General features: G+C 37.9%; 2 protein-coding genes and 1 long non-coding RNA gene across 11 annotated transcripts in view; 2 read left to right on the top strand and 1 right to left on the bottom strand.

Annotated features, from left to right (window-relative positions):
• Positions 1-9,565, top strand: part of LOC144032772 (unconventional myosin-Ic-like) — a 121,067-nt gene extending 111,502 nt beyond the window's left edge. For all 6 annotated transcript variants that reach the window (XM_077540185.1, XM_077540182.1, XM_077540186.1 and 3 more), the window contains 13 exons: positions 401-514; positions 659-735; positions 1,075-1,143; positions 1,235-1,319; positions 2,480-2,639; positions 3,907-3,990; positions 4,087-4,180; positions 4,241-4,296; positions 4,368-4,503; positions 4,575-4,645; positions 4,711-4,808; positions 5,941-6,040; positions 6,366-9,565. In XM_077540185.1, the coding sequence (XP_077396311.1) occupies positions 401-514; positions 659-735; positions 1,075-1,143; positions 1,235-1,319; positions 2,480-2,639; positions 3,907-3,990; positions 4,087-4,180; positions 4,241-4,296; positions 4,368-4,503; positions 4,575-4,645; positions 4,711-4,808; positions 5,941-6,040; positions 6,366-6,392 (1,171 nt within the window). In that variant the 3' untranslated portion in view covers positions 6,393-9,565. The remainder of the gene's footprint in view (positions 1-400; positions 515-658; positions 736-1,074; positions 1,144-1,234; positions 1,320-2,479; positions 2,640-3,906; positions 3,991-4,086; positions 4,181-4,240; positions 4,297-4,367; positions 4,504-4,574; positions 4,646-4,710; positions 4,809-5,940; positions 6,041-6,365) is intronic.
• Positions 9,566-10,640: 1,075 nt separating this feature from the next.
• The window catches only part of LOC144033360 (large neutral amino acids transporter small subunit 4-like), a 34,788-nt gene continuing 20,428 nt past the window's right edge, over positions 10,641-25,000 (top strand). The window contains exons 1-5 of one of the 3 annotated variants that reach the window (XM_077541404.1): positions 10,641-10,872; positions 12,955-13,178; positions 18,070-18,292; positions 18,369-18,424; positions 18,511-18,587. In XM_077541404.1, the coding sequence (XP_077397530.1) occupies positions 13,019-13,178; positions 18,070-18,292; positions 18,369-18,424; positions 18,511-18,587 (516 nt within the window). In that variant the 5' untranslated portion in view covers positions 10,641-10,872; positions 12,955-13,018. Of the gene's footprint in view, positions 10,873-12,268; positions 12,772-12,954; positions 13,179-18,069; positions 18,293-18,368; positions 18,425-18,510; positions 18,588-25,000 lie in introns of those variants that run through there. The other 2 variants (XM_077541406.1, XM_077541405.1) reach the window with 2 other exon arrangements.
• LOC144033361 (uncharacterized) lies at positions 17,465-19,747 on the bottom strand. Of its 2 annotated transcripts, XR_013287952.1 has the most exons (4): positions 19,650-19,747; positions 18,063-18,163; positions 17,848-17,982; positions 17,465-17,744 (listed from the first exon to the last, which is right to left on the bottom strand). It is a non-coding gene; the product is annotated as an uncharacterized LOC144033361 (long non-coding RNA). The 2 variants fall into 2 exon arrangements; XR_013287951.1 differs by having other exon boundaries at positions 17,465-17,982.

Here is a 25,000-nt window from a genome sequence, read left to right as displayed (position 1 = left end):
CAGTATGATTACAGTTGAGCTCCGTAATTTAGGGCTGGCCCACAAATAGCAAAAATCTACGTATAATTGAAAGCAAAAGTTATATATTTACCATTATTTTACCGATCCGGCCCACTTGGTAATATATTTTCCTCCATGCGGCCCCTGAGCTAATATGAGTTCGACACCCCTGATCACCCTTGATGTCACCCATTGCGTGTGCTACCGTAATTTGAACAGAGTTGAAAATCAACTTTAAACTATGTAATCATGAGAAGGATCACAGAAAATTCTCTGACTGTTTTTGCTTCCAAATTACGTGTATTCAAAGCTCCCCAATGTTCATTGAACATATTCTTGATTGATATCACATTGTTTTAGCTTTACAAATCTATTATTTTATTCCATTTATTCCATTTAGGTACAAGTCACTTTGCCCAGAGACTTGGCCAAACTGGAATGGCAAACTGTCTGATGGAGTCACCTTATTGGTAAAGCACCTGGGATACAAGCCTGAAGAGTACAAGTTGGGCAGGTCATTAACACACCCTGATACACACGCACAAATTGAGGAAACAAATGGCATGGTCAGAAACATGTGTATCTTGAGTATGCACTTTATATGGAATGATATATTAATAAGCTGAATACATGTTTTTGATTAAACTCCACTTTGCAGATCCAAAATTTTCATCCGTTTCCCAAAGACCTTATTTGCCACTGAGGAGGCTCTTGAGATCAGGAAGCATAGTCTTGGTGAGAGCCCTTTGACATTGCCAGCCACAACATTATCACCACTTTCACAATGTACACAATATAATATTGAAGTTCTTTACAGGTTTTTGCATGGAACTGTTCTGTTAAGAAATGAACGCATGAGAAAATTAGAGTTGCATGCAGATCAGTCCTGAGATACTGTTGCACAAGCAGGACATTTATTTGGATTCTATATTTATCCCTTGGTGAAACGTAACATAAATGCATTTATGCTTCATTTAGGCCAACTGGAATCTTCTGGGAATAGTGAATGTTGTTGGTTTAATAAGTATTGCATCTTGAATTTAATCTGTCTTTTTGATTGCTGCCCTCCCACAGCCACCAAGTTACAGGCAGGATGGAGAGGCTACAGCCAGAAGTCCAAGTACCAAAAACTTAGAACTTCAGGTATGGACTCGCCTACTTACCCTTTCCTTCTCGTCATCATTTGTTTGTGCTCTCCTTAACCCCTATAAAAATGTCTTGTGTTTTTCATCAGCTATCACCATTCAGGCATGGTGGAGGGGGGTCTTAGCCAGGAGGAGGGCCAAACGCAGGCGACAGGCTGCTGACACCATCCGCAGGTACACACAGACAGCAAAGTCAAATGAGAAAAGTGTGTGTTCTATCGTGGCAAATTCATAAAGTCAAATAGTGTTCCCTCACTATTCGCGGGGGTTCCATGTTAGGTGAATTTCTGCGAAGTAGAGGTCGTAAACAACAACAGCAAAAAAAAAAACCGCGAAATATCGAGGTACAACCAGTTTATTTCCATTCTGTTTTATGGTTGAACTGGTTTTTCTGCTTTATAATCCAGTGCCTTTTTTCTTTGATTAACTCATTCACTCCCAGCCATTTTCACTGAAGCAACCCTTTTTTTTTTTTTTTTTTAAATTAAATGAACACTTAAAGTAATTAACACTTTCTACAGTAAATAAAGTTTTCCAAAATTTCTGAAATGCCAATTTTTCCACAAATAATTTCAAACAGAAATAGAAGGTGCAGAGAGTTTCCAGTGCCAAATGCATCTCTTACAGTTATTTGAAAATTTTAAATAAATAGTTATACAGCCATTTTCACAGAAGTAACCCCTTCACTCCCGGCTGTTTTACTGGATTTAGACTGATTTTGAGAGCCCCACAGACTATTGAGTTCTTTTGCTATACAAACATGGATCCTACCAAAAGAAAGATTAAAGTCTCTTCCTTCTTCAGAAAAAAAAAAGTACAATTCGCTCTGTTTCCGTTTTGTAGCAATTTAGCATTAGAATATAGCTAAGTTTCATCATTATTCACAAATCTGTTGAATACACTGGGGAAAAGAACTTGTTGCAACATGGCACTGGTTGATCTCTTATAGTCTGCTGCCACCTGCTGGTCGTTTTTGTAATAACTACAATTGCTTCAACCACTCTCTTCAGTTCAGAGGCTGCAAAGCCTTCTGTATACTCTAGCATAAAAAAAAAACAAAAAAACAAAAAACAAAAAAAAAACGTATAAATATGTCTTTGGGGCACTGGTAATATTTATACTAGAACGTATTTATACATTTTTGGGAGCAAATGAGTTAAATACGTGGACCAAAAACATGAAGGCATTTGATTTTTTTTCTTTGTTTCAACTCATTTCAATAGCGAAAATGTATTGGATAAGAGTAAAGTGAGTCATGAGCTAGGTCAGGGAATGAGCTGAACTTGTAAGTCAAAGTACCGTTCTGTCTTAAGATTTCTTTTCATCACACCCAGGTTCATCAAAGGCTTCATTTACCGCCACAAGGAACGCTGTCCAGAGAATGAGTATTTCCTGGATTACGTGCGCTACTCCTTCCTTATGAAGTTGCACAGGAACCTGCCAAAGAACGTTCTGGACAAAAGCTGGCCAACACCACCAGTGGCTCTTACGGAGGTAGGCTTTACAGTACACGCACACTCATGCACAGTTTTCAAACATGTAGGGGCCTCTTCGGATTTTCGTTTATGCCTAGGAAATTCCTTTCCTATCCTATGCGAGATGACCCAGAAGTACTTGAAGGATAGAATCATTTGAATTCTACAAAAGTTTAGGATAGGTCACCTTAGGGCTGCTCTATTATGGAAAAAAAAATAATAATCATGATTATTTTTGGCAATAATTGAAATCAATTATTCAAACAATAATTTTTTGGTACAAAACAAGAAAATGTTTAAGCATAAAAAAAAAAAAATTAAAAAAAATTCTTTGAAGCACTAATTATGCAAGTTCCTTTTGGATGAAACAATTTATTTAATTATTTTTTATTATTAAAGTTGCAAATGTATAAATTTAAACAACTAAAAATACGATTTACGATTTATGCTGATTTTGTAATTGTGGAGTGTAATAATTGAAATTGTAATTGAATTTTAATTAATTGCACAGCCCTTGTTCACATTTAAACACCTTTAGCAAAGGTTACTTCTGACCAACCTCTACGAAAAAATATTACCCACAATTCTTTACGACAGCAAGATTTTAATTTAGCAACAGGTCAACAATGTAGTTGACGGATGACGTAATGATGCTTGAGTTGCATACTCTGGACTTTAAAAATAATATTAAAAAAAACACTTGTATAATAAAAATAGTCATAAAACATGTTTGTTTGTTTTTGTCACAAGTGGCTAGTCAATGAAACCCAGAAATATATGTTCAAAGTAAAAGGATAAATGTGGTTCCACACAAACAGAAATGAAATTATAAACACCTTTTCATTATTTGAAAATGTGCAATTCTAAAATCAACAAAAAACATCACCATAGGTAAACAAAAACAATTACTATGTGTTCTTGTTTGTTTTTTTGTTTTAAAGTCCGTAAGCAAGAAACTTGTCAGCAATACACGATGACGTCAGTTAAGAAAATCGAAAAAAGTCGAACTCGTGTGCTGTCCTTTCTTATAGTCGAAAGGAAGCACCTTACATTACCTTGACCCGATGATGTAATCCAACAAGGAAAGAAGATGCTCTGGCGACAATTATTAGAAATTGCTTGGAAAAGGGAAGGCAGTTGGTCCATTGTGGACCATATCCAAACAAAATTACGTTGTAGGCAGGAAAAGCTAGCAAAGAAATCTTGGGACCACATATACACACACTATCAGGGTAATAGTTTTCATTGACTGTAATAACCGTGTCCACTACTGTCTGTGTTTTTAGGCGTCTGAACATTTGCGCAAGCTCTGCATGCAGAACATGGTGTGGACCTACTGCAAGAAAATCAGCCCTGAATGGAAACACCAGGTGGGGCTTGTTGAGTCAGCAGTCACATTGTGCTCCATCCATAGTGTGACTTAGAATTTCTGAGCATCTGCTTTATTTTTCTATCCTTATGGCTAGATGGAGCAGAAGGTGATCGCAAGTGAGATATTTAAGGACAAGAAAGACAACTACCCACAAAGTGTGCCCAAACTGTTTGTCAGCACTAGACTGGGTAAGTGGTTTTAACATATTCACTCACAATAACATGTGCTGACTCGTCATCTCTTCTCAGATGGTGAGAACATAAACCCCAAGGTTTTGCAGACTCTAGGAAATGAAAAGCTGAAGGTTAGTTGAGTCCAGGTCAATTCAGACGAGCCGGTTGATCGGATTGCTTACTAATCCGCTCTTGTTTCCAGTATGCGGTTCCAGTCACTAAATATGACAGGAAGGGCTACAAGGCCCGTCCACGCCAGCTGCTTCTTACGGCAAACTGTGTCATCATTGTAGAAGATGCCAAGCTCAAGCAACGCATAGACTACGACGCTCTGAAAGGTCAGAAGTCAACTGACAAACGACTCGTTTTCTATCAACAACCTCTTGCTCATTGAAACGTTCCTGCCCAGGTATCTCTGTCAGCTCTCTCAGCGACGGCCTGTTTGTTCTGCACGTGCCCAGTGATGACAACAAACAGAAGGTAGTGTACACAGGCACCGGACTCACTCAACACAATACCTTCATGTTTGGGTTTAAATTCCACAGGGAGATGTGGTTCTACAAAGTGACCACGTGATTGAGACCTTGACCAAGATCAGCATATGTGCAAACAAAGTCAACAGCATCAACATCAACCAGGGCAGGTATGAAATTAGGAAGAACACACATTACATCATCGCCAAGGTTTATTCTTCCAGCATAGGTGACAAAATGCTGTTTATATTTCATTTCTATCTCACAAAGGGTAAAACGCTGCTGTTGTGGCTGTTTGTTTACATGATGAATATTTTGTTGCCTGAAAATGCAAATGGAATATGAATTGGTCTCAAATGTTTTGGAAAGGTTTTTATTCTACAGTCAACATGCATGCTCACGTTTTGACACATTTTATTCTATTTTATTTTTTGTTTAATTTCTTGTTTTTTCTTTGCCCAACACCCCCACCCCCGTTTTTAAATTTTAAGATATATACTATGTCAGGATGTCCAAACATTTTCCTCCGAGGGCCATATTTAGTAAAAATCAAGCACACCAAAATAAATTAATCAAGCACAATTTCATTATTGTTTATATAGTAGGGTTTTTGTTGTTGAATTTATATAAGGCTCTTAGTTAAGTTTACAAGATTTCGGGGTGGTCGAGACCCTGAAAGCCACCAGAAAATATCAGCCCCCGCACAGAACAGTGGCTGTCTCCCATCTCTGCATTTCTTTAAGGCACTTACATGGGAATCATTCATCTGATATTTTCACAATTTGCACCTGGATGTAATTGACTTGGACTTGGAAGTAATTATCTTTCTTCAACAGTCTGTCAGTGTTGAGCAGAAAATTGTTGTTACTTTTTTAATAGTAAATAGTTCATTTTCCTATTTTGAAAAGCTCTACAATATATAAAACAAATTTATTAGTAGCAGATGTCATTTTTAGTATGTGCTGAGGGCCTCTTAAAATTGGATGGTGGGCCACAAATGGCCCCCGAGCCATAGGTTGGACACTACTCTTTTATGTTTTTGTTTTGTTTGTAGATGATGATCAAATCACACATTACATTATGAGTTAAGTGGATTTTTGCATCAACAGTTGAATTCCAAAGGGTGCACATGTTTTTTTTCTTCTTGCTACTGTATACAACCCGGTACAACAAGCAGATGATGACACTGGTTCATATTATGGGGTAAATGGCGATTGTTTTGACAACAATGGTATCTTTAAATTTGTCCTGCTTACACTATTTCATACACTTGACCTAATCATCATTGTGCTTCCCCTCCAGTATAAAATTTGCAGTGGGCCAAGGAAAAGAAGGGTTTATTGACTTCACACCTGGATCAGAGCTGTTGGTGGCAAAGGCTAAAAATGGGCATCTATCTGTGGTGAGTTGTCAAATGCTTTATTTTTTTTTAAGAATCTGACGAACCTATCATTTGCACTCCTTTACAGTTTTAAATGTCTGCCATTGTTTGCTGAAAAACGTGTAATATCAAATATTGCTTTGGCGCCATCTGGTGGATGGGCAAATTTTTATTTACAGCCACAAAACTCTTATTGTGGGCTCACTTGGAATTCAGATTTGTTTGTAGACACAGCTGATACCAAACTATCTGATGAAAGTCATTAACATCAGAATGGAAAAGTTGGTGTTGTCACTTTTGTTTTGTCCGCTCGATATGACCTTCGTGTCTTCCACATTCATTTCAGACGGCTCCTCGACTGAACTCCAGATGATGATCCAGATCCTCCGATACCACATACACGCGCGCACACACAATGTACTCTTCCATCTTCCAATCACTTGACCTCAAGCCCCAGCTCTGCCTTAGCCAATCAGGTGCCAGCTTGTCACCATGTTGTGGTGGTGTTCGCTTCTGATTTCATGATAAACCATCCAGCAATACTAATTGATATTTATGTTTTTATGTTATATTTTTGGGGGTTAATACTGTTGGAATATTGTAATTTTATAAGTAAGGCCAAGGAATAACAGATATTTGAGTGTTTTTCTCGGAAAATTTGTTTTTATTTGTGATTTATTTGGGAACACGACCGGGCAAAGAAGAAAGGGGTCGTCGTGTGGGAATCGGGATGTTATCTTTTAAGTTTTTTCCTACCATTTTTAATTATTTCATTTTTCTCTTGTCCGGGCTTTTCGTAATAGTTTTGAGAGTTTGATTGCATGTGGTTTGATTGCATGTGGTTTGTGGGATGGTGAACTCCAATAAGCATTGAGTGATGGACATGCTACTGAATTCGTCATGTGTACTCTGACACAAAGGGAGCTGATGATGAGGGACAAATTAGGTTAGGTTAAGCACATGAAGAACTAAGTGTGAGTAAGGTGAGGAGAGGGCAGCAGGGTGTGATTGTGTTTGTGCCTTTCCCATAAACTGATATGTTATGTCGGCATTGCTCTCCGTGGTGGCGGGCGCCTCCTCCATCCTTCCAAAAGCCTTCTCAGCTTCGCTTCTTGTGCCTCCTCCCTACTTTTGTACAACCTGACTGGAACATGTCAGGTTTGCAGCTAATCCTTATTTGACACCGCTGTGCCTCTAAAGAGACAAACTTTACAATTGAAAATTTGCGTCGCTTCAATGTTAATTAGCTAATGCACGTAAAGGTCTAATGATTTTAAGCGACTTGAGTTAGGCTTATTTAACATTAAGTTTGTTTATGGGTTTTTTTCTTCCTATTGAATTGGCTTGGAAAGAGTCATTACTACAGTTGAAGCTGTCAGGTGACTGTTGAATTGCAGCCTAAAATTCACTAACCCAAATGTTCCAAACTGAATGTCACTAGCAACCAGTCTGACTTTACTGTTAAGACCAACATTTTTCATACAAGGGCCTCATTCTGAATTCACTGGAATTATTATTTGATGAATGGAAGTAAAAATTAGTAATGGGCCATGATATGATAAACAAGCAAACATAACTGTGTCACAGTATAAAGCTATTAAAATGTAATTTCTAAACATATCTGTGTAATTAAAAACAACATTTTCCCATTAAACACATTTATTTAAAAAAAAAAAAAAAAAATATGGTTTATTAAAGGTGTTCAATACAAAAAACTGAATTTTGAACTGGTACTGCCACATATGGCCGAAAAATGAAGATATTTGTTGGGCAAATTTCTACATTGAGCAGCTTTAAGAATCGTGTATGGTGTTAAAATAAATAAATACATAAAATATAAATGCTCATCTTTAATTCTTAGTAAGTCAGTGTCCCACCACTGGGTGACCCGCAGGCTACTCATGTTGTCCTTGGAAGCTAACTAGAACCTGCTGGCATCATGTTTTGTTTTGTTTCGTTTTGTTTTTAGTGTAATGCAAATATAATTGATGTAACAAAAAGCCATCTGTGTCAGTTGCTCACTTTCCTCTCCCTGCTCTGCTTAAAAAACATCTGGCCTCTAGTAATTAATAAGGCGCCTCTGATTGGTCTCTGCAAGCAGCCAATCATAATGCAGCGGGACCTGCTTTGGAGGCCCTCAAAGAAATGGAAAGCATGTTAATGGTGATGGACAATTTGAGCATTTATTGAAGCCTTGACTTCTTAAAGCAACGCTAAACCGTCAAACTGCTAATGGCCTAATAAAAATCTTCACTACTGTATTCTCAATTTAATTTTTGAGTCAAATGTTTTGACACAAAATTATGGCCATAATTAGTTAATCATACTCTTCCTCAATGCAGGCTAGTTGAATTGTCTAGGTTTCGCTAAGTCACCAAGATTCTTTAGAATGATGAAGTTTTCCAAAAAATGTAACATATTTTTCATTCTCTCCAATAAAACTGCTGACTGACGGTGGTTCACCTGCCTGAATTCCATGCAGGCAGTTTGGGTTCACCAACCACTCACTGATGGTTTGAAGGTTTGTCTTTTTTTTTTTTTTTTTTCCCTTTGTGAGTGGAGAGAGTTCACTTCAAATATAGCCTGGGTGTGAATAATTCTGGTCTTAACCGTAAACAGCCTGACTTTTATGAAATATGTAGTGTTTTGTCTTTTGTAACAACAATGAATGAAACCGTTCTTAAAAGTTTCAAATCTTTAGTTAAAAGTTTTCAAGGTGATGACAAACACGATAGCATTTGATCATTTTTCTTCACTTAAGATAGTTTTTACCTAAGAGGACCCAATTTCAACATAGTATTAAAATATGTTGTTTGTCAAATTTGGGGAATGTCCCATTTAATATAGCATTTAAATCTTTACACATAGTGAGAAAAGTGTATAATGTATACGTAGCAGCACAGTAGTTATGATGATTGATATGTGTAATCGAAACTCAGCCAAAACGTGTTTGCCTGCGAGAAGGTTTGAGAAGGTCCCCAAAATGGTTCCCAGGGGTTGTTATTTCTGCAGACTTCACTCCGAGGTGGGTGCAATATGCCAAGACTGCTGCTTCACTTAAAAGCCAAAGAACCATGAGATTTATGATCTTTATCTGTTGTATAATTTTGAATCATTTTTGTTTGTTTTCATCTGATTTGATTTGATTTCAGGAGGGAGACTTGTACAGTTTGTGTTCGATTTTAAATGGGATGTCGAAGCCATGTTTGATGATGTATAACATTTTGGGAGACAAAATATTTAGAATAGTTGAATGTGCCTTGTTGCATAGCAATATTATGAGATTTGTGAGTCATACGGCCTTGTGTGAGTCAGCCAGAAACATTTGATTGTTGTTTCACTGCTTTGCAAAAAAAAAGAAGAAAAAAAAGAAAAAAAGTATTAGTGTGTAACAGCTCTATTGATACCAAATCCTTTTTTTTTTTTAAGATACACTTTTTGTCAACTCTATTACTGTATGATCCAAGCTAATGTATAATTATGCCAGCACACTAAGAAACATACGATACTAAAGATGTGTTGAATAAATTTGACATTTCAGTAAAACCTTGCCGCTTCCTTTTTTTCTTTTTTTAAATTGTTCTCCCCTCATCCATGTGTGCATGCATGTGAGACTGAAATTGTCCATAGGTGTGAATGTTTGTGTTTGTTGTTAGCCTTGGGATTTTTGGATTAATGTATGGGTCATTTTTACATTATATTTTTTCATGATTAGTAATAAGTGAGCTTTCAAATTACTCTGTAACCTCGAGATCCACTAAGCTTATGTGTAAATTATTACAGAACTGTTCCACCTTTCTATAAAATAGATATTTGATTCCCCGGTGGATACCAGAAGAATTCTAGCTCTCACTCGCCATTTCTAACGGAGTCTTGTGATTTTATAATAGCCATTATTTACAACATGTGAAATGGCAGACTCCAAAACAAATGCAGCTTTCAATATTTCTACTTCTCTAATTAGACTACTTGTATTAGTAAGGGAAAAAACCTATACGGTGGCCTATTACGTAATGATGCCCCTCTCCCAAATTCAGTAGGAATAGCCTCCAAGCCCACCTGTGTTTACAAATACGCGCAGCAATGGATTAAAATGGCCGCTAGGTGTCGCCCTACAAGAGTTTCTCAAGACTGGCAAAGTGTCCACAGTCCACATCCTTCTTAGAAGTTCAACTTCGGTGTGACATTTCGAGTCAAACGTGAGTCCATTTATAACGCACGTGCGCATGCATGTGCTAGTGTATCGATGTTATATTCTAATGTGGTAAAAGTTCGTGAACCTACAACTTGAAAATATAAACAGTGGGGATTATCTGAAATAGACCAAATGACTGTTTTAAGATGCTTTGAATACACCTTAGTGTAATACATTTAGAGCATGCGTTTGCAGAAAACGAAATATGGTCAACAAACCAAATGAGTTCCCCCAGAACTGTATAATAATCTTATATATAATATGCCTTTTTTATGCACTATATGAGTTGCAGTATTTAAAAAAAAAAACGATTCTTTTATCGGCTATCAAGTGATGTTTACTCAAACGTCCTATTCTAGCAGCACTACAGCTGAGGACAAAGCACGTGGAGTTCTGGCGCACTCTGATTGGCTGAGATTTGCCTCTAGCACAGCCCTCCGCCAATGGGAAGGCGACGTTGTTTGTGCATCGCCGCTGCGGCCGCTATATAATGTCGCCAATGACAAGGGAATGGAGAAACTCGCTAAAAGAACGACCACGCACGTCCTACGTGACAACTTTGACCTCGTCCGGCTTGTCGTCGGACTTGTGGACGCGAAGAGGCGGATTGGGCTGAACACGGCGATCTGTCTTTGTTCCTGAAGCCGCGCACACTCAGGTGAGCTGCCGCAACCGAAGATGCTCTGACTCACCACTCAGCGCATCTGACTGAAGGAAAGGCTTAAACAGATTTAAGCAGATGGTTATTCTCTCCACTATTCCACTCAATTATTGCATACAGATATGATAGAAAATAGAAATGACACCGAGTGTCGTATTGTGTTTGATATGTGGCAAAGAACAAGGACACTGATATTTCATAGAGCTAAGATATAATGTTTAGTCTGGTTCTCCCTTTATATCGTCATTATTTTTGATGGCGTCTATGCTACAGCGTGGCCTCGGAGCGCAACTTATTCACGTTTTTCCGCCGTCAGACAACATTTAGCTACTTTTCTTTTCCAATTGTTCCGGACAGCTGAGCGCTACTTTGTGATTCACTGGAAGTAAAGTTTCTCAAGCTCACGTTGTAAAATTCCATATAATACCATACGTGTCGAAATAAAAGCCTGTTGCATAAATGAAAAAATCTAATTGCATATAGTGGCGACATTCAGTACTCCTGTGTGTATGCCCCCCCCCCCCTTTTTTTTTTAACTAAATGAAGATAAACGACATTGCATGGCGTCAACATAGTTATTGTAATTAAACAGAAAGTCGCTTTTATTTTGTAAGCGGAAGCGTGATGTGCTTTTTTACTGGACACCGAGACGCTTTTTTGTGCAGGGCGCTAGAAACGCAAATAATGTGAGGAGGGGGTGATAGGCAGTCCAGTTCAGACCAGTTTGGCGTTATGACTTTGCCTTTATTGGTCGTGACGCTGATAATTAATGATGATGTGCTGACTTTCTCCGAAACAACACCAACACATCTTGAAATGTCTTGCATATGCAGGCTTTTACTTAGGCTACTTAGTGACGACTGAAAGAAGTTGGCGTTTAATGAAAAAAAAAAAAAAAAAAAAATATATATATATATATATATATATATATATATATATATATATATATATATATATATATATATATATATATATATATATATATATTTAACAGTAGGCAATGTGGAAATGTATGAGTCGACTATTTTTCGTTTGCTTGAAAAATACAGTAAAGCCAGGCGAGAAACGAATGTGATTCACTCAAAACGTAGTGCTTGTTTTTGTTTCGTATTTATCCTGTTTAGACGCGCACAATGTCCTCGTGTAAGTGTTTCCGTACATGCCATACAAAGAAGGACATGATATCAATTTCAAGCTCACAAACAACAATCTCGCGCCGTGCTGGTTCAAACCGGATGGAGCTGGTGTTGCATTCAAGTACTATCGGTTTTTCGATGGTCAAGAATTGAGTCTCTAAATTGGAAACGGTCGAAACACAAACACGTCCGAGTTTATATAGCTTTCAATCATAAGTATGTATATCTAATGAATATGTCTCAATATGTTGTGGTGAGGAATCGGTCACCTAAAAACAGCTGTCATCACTTTAAATATTGCTGTAAACTTGAAAATTCCGACAGTCTTTTAAACCGTATCAAATTAGGCAAGTTGCATGTTGCATTACATCGATGATACATGTTTTTGTCTACAAGTAAAATATTCTCTGGGAAAGATTTATCTTGAATCAGAACAATTTATACTCCCTACTAGTTGAATGCAGCATCCTCACGTGCAGCCAGCTGCTGCGTTTCCTATGTCATTAGCAGCCAATAGTCGAAGAGCTATTTTCACCACGCTCCAATCAGATGTCACAAGGGCGGGGTCTTTCTGTGCGCTGACGTAGTTTACACGCCCACAGCACTCAGCTGTTTTGCAGTCCATCTCCGACTCTGTACATTAGCAGCTTGAGGAAGGAACAAAGGCACCAGATAAGTCACTGCCATTTTCCTCAAAGCACATTTACTGTTCACAGTCCCACAGTCTATTCGAACAGACTGTATTTGATGGTTTTCAGAGGTGACAAATTTCCATTGAGTACAGTACCGAAATTTACAGGTCTTGCACCATCACTGTTAATTATTCAATGAGCATTTTTGTTTTACAATGTGTCACTTTTGAGGTTAGATTTTCCACTGTACATTATATTTGAAATAAAAAGTGTAAAAATAATGTTTTCATTCACCCCCTCTATTCATCCAGGCAACTGTAGCCACCCTTCCTCCTCTCCTGTCAGACAAGTGAAGTATCCCTCCTCTCGGTCGGGATGGCTCCTACCTTGGCCACGGCCTTCAGCCGCCGTTGGTGGATGGCGGTGACGGCGGTCATCGAGAACCTGCTCTTCTCCGCTGTGCTGCTGGGCTGGGGATCCCTGCTCATCATGCTCAAGTCGGAGGGCTTCTATTCCTACCTGTGCAAAGCACCAGGTGAGCGAAATTCTGTAGCATTATTTTAAAATCATGAGAGAAAAAAAAAAAAGACTAAGTCAAACACTCAAAAGTCTTACGATGGGGAGTTGAGCTATTTTTTATGTACCAACAAAACAAAGGTTAGCCATATTCCAATCATCAACATGAATATTTTTCCTTTCACGCAAATGCTAGCTAGCTAAGTAGCACATTCAAGTGTCTGCTCTGTTTCCATTATTTTAGTGTTATACCTTGTTTAACTTTTCTCTATACGCGTGTGGCAGAAAGTATATAACGTTGCTTGCACGGTTAGGTAATAAATGTTTCGCTCTGGCAACAGTTGGAGCCTGGCAAAAATGAATATTGTACTGCATAGGCAAAACTGTAACTATTGAAATTTGAATAGCTTAGAAGTAAAAAAAAAAAAAAAAAGTCGTTAGACTTTGAAGTTCCACTTTATTCTAGCTGCTGTTATTGTCAGATGTATTTAAAGGCGCATTCTGCCAGAATGACTCAGGAAAATGCAATTTTTAAATACAGGATGTACACACTTTAACTTTAACTTTAACATGTAAGGTTCTGTGAGTGAGTGAGTGAGTGAGTGTGAGTGAGTGAAAAAAATAATAATAATCCGTGCGTGCTTTCAAATTCCCGCGGGAGTGACGTCACGCAGCTGTGACACGTTCGCCCGGCCCCGTTTGCGACACGCCATCCCCTGCTCTGCGATTGGCTGGAGGGGTGTAAACACTGTCTTTCCACAGAAACGTCCCGCTGTTTACAAAACAAACACAAAATTGCAAAATACAGGGTGGGGGGGGGGGGGGGGGGGGGGTTTAGGACGAAATCACCAACAAAGATTAACATGAACACAGATGTGGAGACTGAGAGAAAGTTAAAGTGTGTACATCCTGTATTTAAAAAGTGCATTTTCCTGAGTGAATCCGGCAGACAGCCCCTTTTAAGTTCCTTTGCGTCATCGTTCCTAACTCTCCAATTCAGCACTGGAGAACCCCAAACTTGACTATTTGAAAATAATTTGTAATATTTGTCATGTGAAGGAGTGACACAAAAGTGCTTTGGGAGCTTTTTACCACACAGTGCTTTGCTATAGGCGATCCTCTTTCTTTTTGTCTTCTCTTTGTGCTGTGATGAAAAGGAAGTGTGACCACACCTTGAGTGTCTTTCGAGACCCACTGAGTGGTGTTTTTTGCTGAGCGGGCGTGTTGAAGTCTTAAAGTCTCATGACAAAACAGACACGACACTTTGTTCTTTATCAGGAAGCTGACTACTTAAAATGAGACAGTCGGGCAAAACAAGTTGAATGACCAGGCTCAACGTTCAAAAGCTTGAGCAACAATAAAACTACAGTTGGCACTAATTAGCCTTTTTGGCAGATTCTTTCCTGTGGAATATGAAAATATGTGTTTCCTTTTCATTGTAGAAATGTAGGTCAGATAAAGTAAATCAACAACAGGCTGCAGGGGTGATTCATCGTCTCCCCTGCAGACTTTTGGGAGTTGCTAGCTTTGCCGTGCGGTTAATAACTGTAGCTACACTGAATACAGGCCATTCATTCAAGCAGTCATGTTAAATTAAAGGGGAAGTGATGAAAGTGTTGGGCTCATTTGTGCATGTGGTCTGGGCTGAAAGACTGCACATTTGAGTGTAAAAATCATGCCAGTAGGTTTGTGTTAACATTTACAATTATGATGTGTATTATTTAAATAGATTACATTTATTTTAGGAGATCAACCAGTATAGATTATTTATTATTGTGGGGATGCTTGCATTCCACATATGTTGTTTCTAACCTTTATTATTATTATTATTATTATTATTATTATTATTATTATTATTATAGCATTTTATTCTCCTCACTTTTTTGGCATCAACCAACTTCCACATAATACTTCCAATTATACACCCTTCAAATTTCAACTTGCTTCAAAAATTCACGCCTTCCTGGGAATATATCATCTGATTCCACGTTACTTATAGTACTCGCACATGTTAAGTTAATGCCAATGCTAAGCTAATGTTAAGTTAGCATGCTAAGTTCGTATGCTAAGCTTATGGTAATGCTAAGTTAATATGATAAGTTACCATGCTAAGCTAATGATTAGCTAATGTTAATGCTAATTTAGAATGCTAAGCTAATTCTTACTCAATGCTTAGCTAATGTTAAGCTAATGCTGATCTTAATTTAGTATGCTATTTTAGCATGTTAAGCTAATGCTGATTCTAAGCCAATGCTAAGAATATTAATTTAGCACGCTAAGCTAATGCTAATCTAATGCAAATGCTAAGCATTAAACAAAACAGGAATTATCGGCTTACTTATCCGTTATCGACATCGGCACGTTCTAAATTAATTGGTTTATCGGCATCTGTTGAAAATAACATTATTGTGCATCCCAAATAAAAACGTATTTCTAAATGCACTAAATACACAACTTGTATAATATTACTACGACAACTTCTACTACTACTACTACTAATTACTAGTTATGTTATTACTTTGTAATTTTAACAATTTATCCTTCAATTACCTTCATAGACATTCAGGTTAGCATTCAGCTCTTAGCATTCAGCTTTCAGATGTTCAGATTCCCAGTTCTAATAGGACCTTTGTTACCCCTTTGTCCTTCTCAACAGCCTTTAATCAGCTGTTTTCCAGTTTACAAAATAATCAGGTCAGGAAGAAGCACAAATGTTTATCTGTCGTTGCGCTATAGCCGCTGCAATTGTTTAGATAAAATTCTATCTTGTTGTCCTACTCAGAATTTGGCTAAAAGGTGACACCCAAACCCGAGAGAGGGACAAAGGGAAGCGAGAGTCGCTTGTGTATCACGTTGCCATCGAAACTATTCATGCTTTGCAAGGTCTGACCACTTATTCCATCAAATTTGCACAACAATGTTTAGATATTCTGAGGCTAATCACATGGAGAAAAGCTTCTTTTTGAAAAACATCAACTGTCTTTTATTTACACAGCCACAAAAGGACTGCTCACCTCCCTCCATTGTTTTAATCAACTGACATTCAGGTTGATGGTAATCATTAAACCACCTTGCATATTAGTACAGTGCAGCCCCCAACTTGTATGACAGGTAAGAATGTAAAATTGTTTTAAAGGACATATCTGAATTGCAAAGGTGTACGCTGGAATTTCCTTTTTATGGCTTAGAAACTTCCGTAAAGGATGTCAGGTCAACACTGACCACTCATACTCACACTCCAGTGTACAGTCACTTGAGTATGCAGCTGCCATGATGGAGGGTAAATGATGCTGTGTGTTGTTGTTCATATGAGGATATAAAACCACATGAAGTGTAAAAAAAACAAAACAAAAAAAAAAACCTCACAAAATTATTCCAAGTGGAATCCAGTCAGCTTAAAACAAACAAAACAAAACAAAAAGCTCAGTGGGTCAGACAATATTATTATGAAATACAAGCATCTTGGTGGCACTACGTGAAATACTTTACCTAAACAATTTTTGTATGCACATTTTTCTCATATTGTTGGCCTAAAACCAGGAAGAAAATGGGTTGCAACCACATTTGTGTATATATATATATATATATATATATATATATATATATATATATATATATATATATATATATATATATAAATTATTGATTTGGTACAAAACTAAAATAACAACAAAATAACTACAATTAAAATTGGAAAAGAAATTTCATAAACAACATTAAATCAAGATGAGTGCTTTAAAAAAAGAACTGTATTTATTAAATCTACTAAAAGTGACTATTATTATAGGAAAAAATTCCTCGATTTAATTAATTTCATACGACCGTTCATTAAATGTACTGTATTTATTTCTGTACTACTGTACGGCGTACAGAAGAAAGGATGTCAAATAGTCATTAAGGAATTGCAGTTTGATTTATTACACAATACTTAGATAATTTTTTCATTTATCTTGCACTTAATGAATTTAAAAAAAATAAAACTTACTAAAACTAATAAAAGCTAAACAAATACAAACCATTTTCGAAAAAAAAAAAGAAATCCATGAAAACGAATTCAAACCGATGGAATTTAAAAAAACATTGGTGAAAATCATATACAAACTAGCTATAAAGAACATTCTAAATTATTTTAACCCCAATTTGGTAACTAAATGTCAAATGACTTTGTTATTAGGTTAATAGTGAAGCGTTCCTAAAAGGCGACCATAGATGAGAAGAATAAAAACATGTAAATTGTCTAACCAGAGAATTGCCACTGGCATAAAGTGAGCGCATCATTATGATGAGGGAAAGTGATATCAAAAATAGATGACAATAAGCGCATTTTATTCCTTTAAAATACAAATATTTGTGTTCATCTATGGTTTCTTGTTCTTGTGTGAATCATAAAAACTGCATGGACTTCGCTGTGGCTGCACATGACGATGAAGGAAACACTGATGACAAAGTCGTTTATTCCCCTGTCCCTTATGGCAAAAAAAAAAAAAGTGCAAACTGCTGAGTCTTTCTGTTTTGTTTTCCTGACAGTTTGAGTCCAAGCAGATGGAGGTGAACGGGTTGTTTTTCTACATCAGCCCTTGCTGGTCTGTTGATGCAGTCCAGTAGGGCAGATGAACAAAAATAGAGCACACGTGTTGAGTGTCGATTCCGCTACTGGGAAGCAGGCGGGCGTGCAGGCAGACGTTTACCATTCTGGGAGCTTGTTGACTCGCTCGTGTTGTTATCCCGGCTGCGTGTTTACGTGACCGCTGGATCACTTGGCATTTTTTGATCAGCAGCTCAGCTTTCAACAGAGGGAGGGAGAATGCCTCCTGAGGCATGCTCTAATATTAATAATAATATAAGCTAACAGATGCATGATGAGAAAAGATTGAGACAAAATAAACTGTGGTTGTATTCTCACCATCTAGACAACAACAGCTCCAACTTCAGCCTTTTTTCCAACACATCTGACGCTGAGGCGTCCGACGCCGAGGAGTACCTGGAGATGAACGGCTGGCAAATCTGCAAGGACCAGGATGAGATGCTCAACTTGGCTTTCACTGTGGGCTCCTTCCTGCTGTCCGCCATCACCCTGCCCATGGGCATCGTGATGGACAAGTATGGCCCGCGGAAGCTGAGACTTTTGGGCAGGTGAGCCAAGACGCTTGCGTGTCTACTGAGCGTGTCTACTTTTACATGTTGACATGCGTTGATTTTGTGTTTGCAGTGCGTGCTTTGCCTTCTCCTGTCTCCTCATCGCCTATGGAGCCAGCGATCCCAACAGTATGTCAAGCCGCTTATGCCAACCCTCCATTGACATGTACACGCTATGGTGACACAACATCTGTCTGGTCCGCTTTTTCCACTAGATCTGTCCATCCTGATCTTTTTTGCATTGGCCATGAATGGATTTGGGGGCATGTGTATGACCTTCACCTCTCTAACGGTAAGAGCGCTGCTATGATATTTTATTTATGGCTGTCATGTTGATGCCAACAGGATTGGCCAGGTTGTGAAGTCGAAGCAAAATGCCAAAAAACATCTTGTGAAGTGGAATGTAAATCTACAGTAATTTCTCGAGAATAACACAACACAACATGTACTTATGAATACTGCACTTCAATGATGTGTTAGTTGTTACCTATTCTGTAGGGCTCAGATAAGTTACAAAAAAGCTATAAAGACAGCATCCTTGACCATTTTCCAGTCAGACAGTTGCACACTTTATCCAGCAAATCGTTTTCAAACTCCCAATGAGTAGTCCATTAGCACCTTCTATTGGTGGAAAGTTGATTCTGCAGTCAAGCTTTGGGGAATGGGAATCAGTTTACTACATCCTGCTTGTCGTTAGCTTCAGCTCGTTCTGCATGGTTAGTTTAATGACCACCTGTTACTATGTGGTGTCCATGGTATTGATGCTGAAAAATTGAAGTATTATCTGCAACGTAGTATGGTAGTTCTCTTCAAGCTGCACTTTTTAACAATTTCCCCCAAAATATCTTTACACTAGCCTTTTTATTTGACCATTTATGACTTAGACATTTTTTAATGACTGGATTAACACCTTAGCTGTTCATAATGGGAACTCCCGCAAGCCTCTGGCCACTAGTTTTCAGACACGATTCAGATTTTGGCTACAGGTGGCAGTAGCGAGTCGAAATTCGAAACCGGAAAATGCCTAACTACAAGCTGACGTACATTGATACTTCCATGTACGACATCTGTACTGGCCTCACAGAACCTTTCTGCTATCCAGGTAGTTAGACACCTCCACGCAATAAGTCTCTTGATTGCCAGGATGGGTTCAGTTATTTTCTTTATATGGCAGGTGTGAAACTGCAGCAAAAAAATACAGAATAAGTAAATAAAATGTACATGAGTCATGTTATGCTAATTACTGCGTGATGGAGCCTTCTACAGTGTAAATAGTGCGCTTGTTAACAATTTCTAACGCATTAGCTTTACATCTTAACATCAATTTACCATTACCTGTATGTAAAATACTTACAGGGAATGCCTTTTATGGACTTTAGCGTCAGACACAACTCAACAACTTTTTTTGCTTCGTTCTATGATTCCTTTTTTTTTACGTGAGCAGAAAGCTCATACTGTCCTTTCCCTCCGAGTCTCTCTTTCTTAAAGGGGCACCGCCTTCTTAAAGGTAAAGGAATTGGACCAAAACAATACATGTTAACTTTCTTGCAACATGCCTATTAGTTACCAAAATAATAATAACAGAGGCAAAATGGCTTCAGAAATTACATTATAATGTGTGTAATTAAAATTATTATAATTACGAGGGTGGGAAAAAAAAAATCCATATTGCAATGTATTGTTGCGCTTTCTGTTGCAATACATATATCAATACACTGAAGGCAATATCGGTATTTCATAACAGCACACAAATGCGACACACATAAAGGAGTTACCCTGCCATTCAGACATGTTGATGAAGCTTGAAACATACTCAACGTAACACGCTGCCTATGCTAGGCTAGCTTCAAAATAAAACTTTACCAAACAATACATTGACACCAATGCATTAGCCCTGGTGGGCTTTTACTTTGAAGTCAGCCTCGTGGCGACATGACCGCCAGCTTGACTTCCCTTTTCGACGTGTTGGCTTTTAAACATCAACAAGTTTTTATTGAAATTACATATTCACAATGCCATCCCGAAAATATATTTAATCGCTAATTTAGGACGCTAAAAAAACGCTAGTTAACTACGCCATCATTGTATAATACAGCACAAGTCCCCAACGTTAGTGGGTGGCGAGCAGCGAGTGTTAGCATTAGCTGGTACAGTGGCCCTGAAGGTCAAAACACAAAAAAGGGCTGGCAACAGTAATGAGTGACAGCTACTGTACCTGGCATGCTTTCTTTATTTTTTCAATATCCTGTACCTAGGCTACTTTGTAACTCACTCTCCAAGTTTAAAGAAAGGGAATGTGACTTAAATTGCACTTTGTCTTTTTCATTATTAATTAAAAAAAAATAAGACAATAGAACTTTGTTGTCATTTATTTTATAAAGCACCTTTGCCAATAAATAAAAACATTCAACTCAAAATGTTAAAAATTGCCGTTTGAGTTTAGGAACACAACTTCAAGCCATTAATACCTTATTTGTTATTGTATACATGGCCCATGTACACAATAAGAATGTATCTGCCTCTTATTGCCCTTAAAGTTATGTTCCTAAATCCGAAACGGCCACATTAGACATTTGGAGGTTTTTTTTGCTTTTTTTTTTTCTCGTTTTTTTTTTTTTTTTTTTAATTTAATGGGCAAAAGTGTTTTATAAAATAAATTAATTCATCTTATTTAGTTTTGTTCTGATCCGATAAACAATTCATTCTGTGACTCAAATCCATGATCCGATGAGAACCATGACTTTTTTTTTTTTTTTTTGCCCAAAAAATGTGCATTATTGTCAAAAATGACCAATATCTGTGTGTTCTGTGGGTTTTAAAGAAACTAATTTCTACAAAAAGCGATCCATGGGTATGGTCTCCAAGTACACTCTGAGTGGTAGTGCGGATACGGAAGTAAATGGAGGAATGGGAGTGGATGAGAAAAGCCCGAGCCGAGCGGTCAGGGTGAACCCATCAGCGAGATAAAAGTGCTGCATCACAGGAGAGGCCCACGTGAGAGCCAGAGTAGAGAGAAGCACGTAATCTATTATTCACTGATACTCGGCTGCTGTCTGCTGGCCAAAAAAAGACCTCCGCTCATGACTATTTCATCTGCAAATGAGCAGATACTGTACAGGACAGCAGTGCTTGTTGTTAATTCTGCAAGCATCTCATACTGTTCCTGCACAAACTTCATCTTATCCATCATATTTGACAGAGCGTGTACCACACATCATCATTTTTGTATCAATGCTACTTGCAGGCTGAGCAATAGTAATCCACTTTGCCACTGAGGAGATAAACAGGAAGCCGCAACGACGGAAGTCGATGTGTATTTATATGCTTGTATGCACCTCCCACCCACTCTTCGCTGTCTCCTGTTCAGGTTGCCGTGCAAGTTTTTACCACCCTCACTTGTCCCGCTCTTAAGTCTGAGGTTGTTTTTGTTCGTCTCCAGTTACAGCTGGTCTGTTTGCAAGGCCGGACCTGCTTCCAACTGTCAAAAGTGCCTGATGTGCATATGTAGACGTGCGTTTGTGTGTTCAAACAACGTGTGCTATGTCCAGATTAATTGTTGTTTTCAGGACAAACAATAATGGAAAAAGTAGGGGTGTCAAACAGCCCTGATGTTGCGTATCAGTTATTCTGAAAGGGGAAGTCAACGCCAAAAACATTTTCTTAACAATAATATGTTCTATACAACCCCACTAGTCTAAATACAGTATTCTGGTTAATATTGCGTTAGTGCAGTGCTTCTCAATTATTTTCTGTCATGCCCCCCCTCGGAAGAAGAAAACATCTCACGCCCCACCACCCCTCCATGGCTTCGTCATATTTCCTTGTCATAGCTTTCGGGCAACTTTCGTTTATCTCTTTATCTTCGTCTCGCCGCCTGTCTTCTCATCCCTGTTAAATATTTTTTTATGGTGTCACTTGAGGGTCTGCTACGCTTTGTGCCTACACTTCATACTCATACTCTGTGCTGTGTGCAAAGCACGCATGCTCAGTGCAAATCAAACCCCTACACCACCGAGCGAATGCGCTCTGCGCACACTCTGCCAATGAGAACGCCACTGCCCCCTAATGTAGTGGAGGTGCAATTGCACAATGATTATATAACGATTAGCATAGATTTTAAACATAGAAGGGTCAAAACATCCCTAATGAAAATTAAACTGTACTAAAAAACTAGCCAACAGAGGGTGCTAGAACTGCAAAAACAGATGTGTTGCATTTAAATATCGTGAGCATGACGACGACGATATTGTGGCAGTTTTAATATCGCGATACCATGATATTGCCATTATCGTTACATCTCTATAATCCAGCAGTGTTTATCAATATCAGAAGGAAGCCATTTTGACACTTGCTGTCGAGTGAAAACAGGGCGAGCTGTGATTGTTCGTTGCCTGAGACCTGAGCAACTGTGACGTCATCTTCAGTCGACAGCAATGGGCAAAATGCCTGTCGCCTGATATGGATTAAAACGGCTGGATTTTGCTGCACAACTCGTATTCCACAAATGTAACATTAATCAGAATGTCATGTTTAGACTAGTAGGTCACATATAATATATATTATTGTCAATAAATGTTTAAGGTTGATTTCCCCTTTAAGTTATCAAATAGAAGGGAGATCTCTTCAAACCATCATGTAGTATTATCTCCCCCTCACTCATCACTCAAGTCACCTTCATGACCTCATGTCTACATTTGTTGTTTTGTTCTCTGTCCTGGCTGAGGAAAACAGGGACTTCTTGTCTGCCTCTTAACACACCTGAGAGATTCTTGTGCATGTGTAGTATCTGCGCACGCTATTTGAAACTCCCCCACACGCTCTCACCTGGCACGTGTTGGAGCACCTCTTGCTTCCTGAGTTTGGTATCTCCACTCTGAGGCATTTCTCTGCCTGGATCTAATCATAGTTCCCTTTCACATGTGCCATCCACAAGATGGAGGCGGAAGGGGGAATTGGACAGAGAGAGCAGTTTGTGGTTTGTTCCTAGACCACCGCAGATGAAAGGAAATATGTAGAAAGGATGAAGAGAGTGTCAGCGACAAGGGCAGTGGCAATTTGAGAAGGGAGCTGGCGAGAGAGTAGTAGTCGCTGATATCAGCCTCGTCTGGATGAGACTTGGTGGATGAGTGTGACTTTGGCAGGCATGCAGGTCGCGCCACATTGGGTGCGGGTCTTTGCAACCTGGCAAGCTGGAGGGGCTACAAAGTGGCCCTTAGTCGCACACACGGACATCCCTTCCCTTTCTCGGGAGAAAAAAGCCCCCTCACGTTTCTGGGATCAGCCTCAATCAGGGGTCAGCAACCTTTACTGTCAAAAGAGTCATTTTAGGCCAAATAAATAACAAAAAATCTGTGTGGAACCACAAAAGCTTTGAACATTATGATGAATGAAACTGTGTGTTAGTCAATTGTAATGAGGGCCCAAGAGCTAATTAGAGCTGCATCATAAAATAAAATATGCAGCTTCATTTTCTTCTACCTTTCATCTTACGTTTTTGGATTATTATTTTTTTTTTTTTTTGCGTGTGTATTTTTTCAGACTTTGTTTTACATTACATTTTTAGACTCCTGTCTTTCTGATAAATTTCTTACATTCTTGGTAATTTTACGACCATATTGTTTTTATGGTAATTTTCTTCCTTTTTTGGACATTTTATGGCTATTTTTTGACATTTGTTTATGCTTTTTTGTTAACAATTTTCTGACATTTTTGGTAATTTTGTGGACATTTTACGGTAATTTTTTGGATTGCTTCTTTTGTTTTTGGACATTTTATAGTTATTATTATTTTTTTTACAGTTTTCTTTTCTGGCTTTTTAAATATAAATCTTCAAAATGTTTGGCAATAATGTGTGCATAATATGGTATTTTTGGGGATTGCTTTTTTGTTTTTGGACATTTTATAGTTACTTTTTACAGTTTTCTTTTCTGGCTTTTTAAATATAAATCTTTTGACTTTTTATTGGCAATATGTGTACATAATATGGTAATTTTGGGGATTCCTTCTCTTGTTCTTGGACATTTTATACTTACTTTTTGAACATTTTCTTTTCTGAATTTTTTTTTAAAGTGAATTTTCTGACTTGTTTTTTTTTCCCCAATGCCAAAGACATTTTATTGTAATTTTCTTCTTTCTTTTCTTTTTTTTCCCAACGTTTTCTTTTCTATCATTTTAAAAATACATTTTCTGACTTTTTTTTTTCGCCGGCAATGTTGTGTACATTATATGGTAATTTTCTGTTTTCCTCTTGCTTTTTATGGTCACTTTTTTGACATCGTTGGGGATTTTTAAACAACTTTTTTCCATCTACTGTACCTTTCATTTCACTTTTTCTGACAACTTAAAAATTTGGACTCTTTTTATTTAATTATTCATTTTTAAAAATCTAAATCAATTAATTAAAAAAATATTTTTATCTAAAAATTTTAAATACATACATATACATACATATATATATATATACATACATATATATATATATATATATATACTGTATATATATATATTATTATTATTATTTTCTACTAATTTTTGTAGAGATCCACAGGGGGCCACAGGAGTGAGACTAAAGAGCTGCAGGTTGCAGACCCCTGGCCAAAATCATGTCATCGTTAAAACGTTGGAGTGAAACGTGATGTTGGGGCGATAGCCAGTCTGCCGTGTGTCAGCTGTTGTTTGCTGATCTTCCAACTCAGCTAGCTGCAC

The sequence above is a fragment of the Festucalex cinctus genome, chromosome 13, assembly GCF_051991245.1.
Source record: "Festucalex cinctus isolate MCC-2025b chromosome 13, RoL_Fcin_1.0, whole genome shotgun sequence".
Taxonomy (NCBI): Eukaryota; Metazoa; Chordata; class Actinopteri; order Syngnathiformes; family Syngnathidae; genus Festucalex; species Festucalex cinctus.
The sequence above is the reverse complement of the archived record's forward strand: the minus strand, read 5'-3'. Positions and strand labels throughout refer to the sequence as shown.